Consider the following 5,643-nt stretch of genomic DNA (forward strand, 5'->3'; position numbering starts at 1 on the left):
CACTTTGAAATATCAGCTGATGTAAGAAGGGCTTTATAAATACATTTGATTTGATTTGATCCATAATAAATACAAATACAAATACCTCCATCTCTACCTCCTCCTCCACCCCCACCCCCACCTCTATCTCTACCTTCACCTCCATCTCTATCTCCACCTCCATCTCTACCTCCACCCCAACCTCCATCGCCACTACTCTCTACCTCCTCTACCTCCACCTCATCTCTACCTCTATCTCTATCTCCACCTCTCTCTACCTCTACCACCACCTCGATCTCTATCGCTATCTCTATCTCCACTTCTATCTCTACCTCCACCTCATCTCTATCTCCACCTCTACCTCTACCTCCACCTCTATGTCCACCTCTGTCTTCCTCCACCTCTATCTCTACCCCCACCTCCACTTCTATCTCCACCCCCACACCCACCTCCACCTCTATCGCTACCTCTGCCTTGGGCTCCCGAGTGGCGCAGTGGTCTAAGACACTGCATCTCAGTGCAAGAGGTGTCACTGCAGTACCTGGTTTGAATCCAGGCTGCATCACCTCCGGCGGTGATTGGGAATCCGATAGGGAGGTGCAAAATTTGCCAAAGGGCCTTCCGGGTTAGGCCGGGGTAGGCCGTCATTGTAAATAAGAATTTGTTCTTAACTGACTTGACTAGTTGAACAAAAAATACCTCTACTCTACCTCTCTCTGTCAAGTTTGCTTCCATTGCTCTCCAAACACAGGAGTACTCACCTGTGGGCTTTTTATCCATACCAAAGGTCTGATTGCAAAGTGAACATTTATGCAATTAGTGTTTGTACATGTGAAGAGAGAAAGTGATCAATTGGTAATTAAGCTTAGCTTGTTGAACAGTGTTGCTTTTCATTTGCACACAATAGATTTTAGTTGTGAAGGTTGTGCCAAAGGTAGAGAATTGTGTGTTGTGTTTTGCCAAATGTTTGTTGAGGTAGGAAAATTATGTGGATATATTGAAGCAACAAGACATCAGTCAGGAAGTTAAAGCTTGGTCGCAAATGGGTCCTCCAAATGGACAATAACCCCAAGCATACTTCCAAAGTTGTGGCAAAATGGCTAAAGAACATCAAAGTAAAGGTATTGGAGTGGTCATCACAAAGCATTGACCTCCGGTTCTGTTCTGCCCACAAATAGCAAATTTGTGGGCAGAACTGAAAAAGTGTGTGCGAGCAAGGAGGCCTACAAACCTGACTCAGTTACACCAGCTCTGTCAGGAGGAATGGGCCAATATTAACCAAACTTATTGTGGGAAGCTTGTGGAAGGCTACCCGAAATGTTTGACCCAAGTTAAACAATTTAAAGGCAATGCTACCAAATACTAATTGAGTGTATGTAAACTTCTGAACCACTGGGAATGTGATGAAAGAAATAAAATCTGAAATAAATCATTCTCTCTACTATGATTCTGACGTTTCACATTCTTCAAATAAAGTGGTGATCCTAACTGACCTAAGACAGGGAATTTTTACTCTGATTAAATGTCAGGAATTGTGAAAAACTGAGTTTAAATGTATTTAGCTAAGGTGTATGTAAACTTCCGACTTCAACTGTATCCACCTCACTCTCAGAGAAATATATAGTACTGCTAGGTTTTACGCTGTCAAATGGGTGGGGTATTCAACCCAATGTTAGGTAGGTGTACCCCTGTTTGGTATACTCAGTGTAGTATTCATATCCAGATAGATTTGGGTGAATTCGCTGGACTAAAAATATATACTGAACAAAAATATAAACACAACATGTAAAGTGTTGGTCTGAAATAAAACATCCCAGCAATTTTAAATACGTGGTTATGGGGTTATGGTATGGGCAGGCATGAGCTATTTGAATGCATTTTATTGATGGAAATTTGAATGCACAGAGATACCGTGACGAGATCCTGAGGCCCATTGTTGTGCCATTCTTTCAATGCCATCACCTCACATTTCAGCATGATAATGCGCGGCTCCATGTCGCAAGGATTTGGACACAATTCCTGGAAGCTGAAAATGTCTGATCTTTGTTTTAAAGTATCTGTGACCAAAATATGCATATCTGTATTCCCAGTCATAGTGAAATCCATAGATTAGGGCCTAATGAATTTATTTTAATTGACGGATTTCCTAATATGAACTGTAACTCAGTAAAATCTTTGAAATTGTTGAGTGTTGCGTTTATATTTTTGTTCAGGGTAACTTTGAGGTTTGTTGTGGTACTCTGTCTCAGTGTTGGTCTCAAATGTACCTCAGGTATCGCTCTTTATAAACTGGGTGGTTTGAGCCTTTAATGCTGATTGGCTGAAAGCCATAGCATATCAGACCAGATACCAAGGGTATGACAAAGCATTTATTTTTACTGCTCTAATTACATTGGTAACCAGTTCATAATAGCAATAAGGCTTCTCGGGAGTTTGTGATATATGGCCATTTATCATGGCTAAGGTCTGTATCAAGGCACTCCGCATCGCGTCGTGTCTAAGAACAGCCCTTAGCCATGGTATATTGGCCATATACCACACCCACTCAGGTCTTTTTGCTTAAATGCAGTCTTGATAAAACATGGATGCAACTCAGAGATTTGTTGAAAAAAAAGAAGATACATTTTAACACGCGCACTTGACTTGACAGAACACACCAACCTAATTGATCAACCCTTCCCTTGAGACAATGGGTGGCAGAGGTGGACTTCTTCCCTCCCGCCTCGCAACACGGTCTATTCATTTCTACAGCACTGCTATGGATGCATCCATCGGCCATGGACGCCTCTTCTCGTGCCAGCATGTTTAAGGAATTGAGCACAGGGTGTGCTGCCAACTTAGCAAGCTCCTGTAGATGAAAGAGAAAAATAAGTTAGGTTAGGGAGCATGAAAAAGTTATCTTCCTAAGATTGTGAATAGTTTTTTATTGTATTTTAACAACAACTCTAAGCTCCCTCTTATCTTTCATTCATTAATCAGGATGCTCTGCTTCATGTTCATTGCAATTATCCAGATGGGATCTCATTTTTTCCCATGCTGTGTCCAACTCACCGGACTGCAGGACAGGCTCGAACTGGCCAGCCATGCAGATCTCCTCCTGTTTCCCACGGACGATGCGCTGGATGGCTGGGGGTAGGCCACGTGGGTTACGGGAGAAGATCAGGGAGTAACCATCCTCGCAGCTTCCATCCTCCTTCAGGGTACGGCAGGCGTAGGTGATGGCATAGTTGTCATAGTCGGTGTCAATCACCCAGTAGTTGTCACCTCCACTGGACAGGTAGCTGGCCAGCCCCTGGTAGTTCATAAACATCTTGCCGGGGTTGGTGGGGTTAGGAACACTGTACTGGGCAGCCATGTCAGCACACACAACCCAGAACCTGTCATCACAACAACACACACTCATCAGCACACAATTCAGAACAAACTCAAGCTCATATTAGCTCTCGCAAAACAGAACCGGAGGTCAAATACAAACGCAACATTATTGCGATCCATAACATACACTGTAAACTGTTGTCTATATTTCCTGTCCACAAAATCTTGTGGTCTAACAGACAAATTGTTTAGATTAATGTTCGGGTATCAAACCACATTCTTCTGTACAATTAGACAATTAGTTTAGCCTCTATGCTTTATATGCTAGTTTTTCCAAGTTGATGTAGATCTACTCACCCGAAGAGAGTGACACGTCCCTTGGAGGAGGCGGTCATAGTGCCGTCATCATCGATGGTGTACTCAGCGGAGATGTTGTCCTGGAGGAATAGTCCCTCGGGGTCCTTCTTCTGAAGGGCATACCACTTCCCTGCATACTGCCACAGAGAAAACCAGAAAGGTGAGAAATGCTCACACATACCGTAGACAGTGATGGAGATGAGGGTGGAAATCCAGAGCACTAAATGTATATATGGAGATTTAAGACTTAATCAGTAGATCATTGTAATAATCTCATATGCATTTACGTCACACATTCTCGTATAGCCATTTCTATCCAATCATGTTGAGAACTGACATCATTTGCTTGTTTTTGTCTGTCTAGGGATGTGACCCATAATGTATGTACTGTAGCAAAGCTCACCCTCTTCGGTTCAAAGTCCTCCTTGACTGTGAAGCTGTCGACCACACAGGAGGCAGACCAGGTGTGTTCCACGCAGGCCATCAGGACCATGAGGAGAGCCAGCTTTGAGGATCCCATGCTGCACAGCAGAGAGAGAGAGAGAGAGACAATGGGATGAACTGACCACACTAGACAAGATAGACACTAGATCAGGAGAGAGAACCTCAAATTAAGTTAGTAAACACACTGTAGTAGTTGTAGTAAAATTACATAAACATTTTTTTTTTTGGTACGATGGTCATTCTGTTACATGTTCATAGGGTCCTGAGGTAGAAATGAGCTGTCCAATCCCATATTTCGCATGCACATATATACAAAACTCATTCTTAGCTAACTAGTATCTTCACCCCAAAATTCATACTGTATTCAAGAAAAAAATGTACGTTTTCAGTAAGATAATCAAGTTATATTATATCCACGGATCCTCTTTACCAAGTGGCTGAACCTTACCTTTCTTTGTAAAGATGAGCAGCGAGTAAAATTCAGTGATCTCTGTTTTGTGGTTGTCCGTTAGGTTGTGGAGTCTCTTGCGTTTGGGGTCCTTTATATACACGAACACAGACAAGCTTACTGATTATTTTCACTTCTTGTAAGTAAATAAGATGATTAAATCGCGGGGTTAATCCAGTTGGTGAAATTCCGACAGTAATCTGGCTTCACCTCTGAACCCGCCCATGTCTCCCGTAAAAACAATTAGGGCTTTATGTAACTGTGAAGAAACACACACACAAACACACACACACTTACAATGGGAAAATGTATTCTACAAACACAGAGGACCAGCAAGATTAGAGAAAACATACCCAGCAGTAATGAGCATTAGTTGTCGTGTTCCAGCACATACATCATTACTATGCTGATGGAATACTAGTGTTGTTCCACACAATAAGTGTATTTTGAGTCATCCTTGATATTTGAAGTAGAAATTTTGCACCAAATAGAATTTTAAAAGCTGTTATATTCATTTAAGTTCTCTTTAATATAGACCAAACAGAGAATACAATAAATCAGATCTTTTATGCCAAAATAAAGACTTGTAAGTGCCAAAATTCAGCCTATTGACATGTTCCTTTCTGAGACTTACAGAAAGATTTTAACCCACCTAACCCAGGTTTAAGATTTCACTATGATTGTAAGCTCTAGTTGTTTTGTTGCTTTGACAAAGATTATTATTATTTATTTCTGTCACGTTCGTGTGGAGAGACGGACCAAGGCCCAGCGTGATTGGAGTTCCACATCTCTATTCCAAAGTGAAACTTAAGCAAAACAAAATATATCAACCAATGAAACGTGACTACGTGGTACACATGCACAAACACAAAACAATATCCCACAAACACAGGTGGGAAAAAAAGCTACTTAAATATGATCCCCAATTAGAGACAACGATTACCAGCTGCCTCTAATTGGGAATCATACAAAACACTAACATAGAAAGTATAAACTAGAACACAACATAGAAATTATAAGCTAGAATGCCCCCTAGTCACGCCTTGACCTACTACACCATAGAGAAACAAGGGCTCTCTATGGTCAGGGCGTGACAGTAC

General features: G+C 41.7%; 1 protein-coding gene across 1 annotated transcript; it reads right to left on the reverse strand.

The window, feature by feature from the left end:
* Nucleotides 1-2,335: 2,335 nt before the first annotated feature.
* Nucleotides 2,336-4,617, reverse strand: LOC129868631 (purpurin-like). The gene is made up of 5 exons (XM_055942778.1): nucleotides 4,544-4,617; nucleotides 4,055-4,172; nucleotides 3,652-3,788; nucleotides 3,031-3,356; nucleotides 2,336-2,827 (listed from the first exon to the last, which is right to left on the reverse strand). Exons 2-5 carry the CDS (start codon nucleotides 4,169-4,171, stop codon nucleotides 2,817-2,819), a joined length of 591 nt encoding a protein of 196 aa, XP_055798753.1. The 5' UTR covers nucleotide 4,172; nucleotides 4,544-4,617; the 3' UTR covers nucleotides 2,336-2,816.
* Between the last annotated feature and the right edge of the window lie 1,026 nt (nucleotides 4,618-5,643).

Source organism: Salvelinus fontinalis, chromosome 2 (genome assembly GCF_029448725.1).
Source record: "Salvelinus fontinalis isolate EN_2023a chromosome 2, ASM2944872v1, whole genome shotgun sequence".
NCBI classification, from domain to species: domain Eukaryota; kingdom Metazoa; phylum Chordata; class Actinopteri; order Salmoniformes; family Salmonidae; genus Salvelinus; species Salvelinus fontinalis.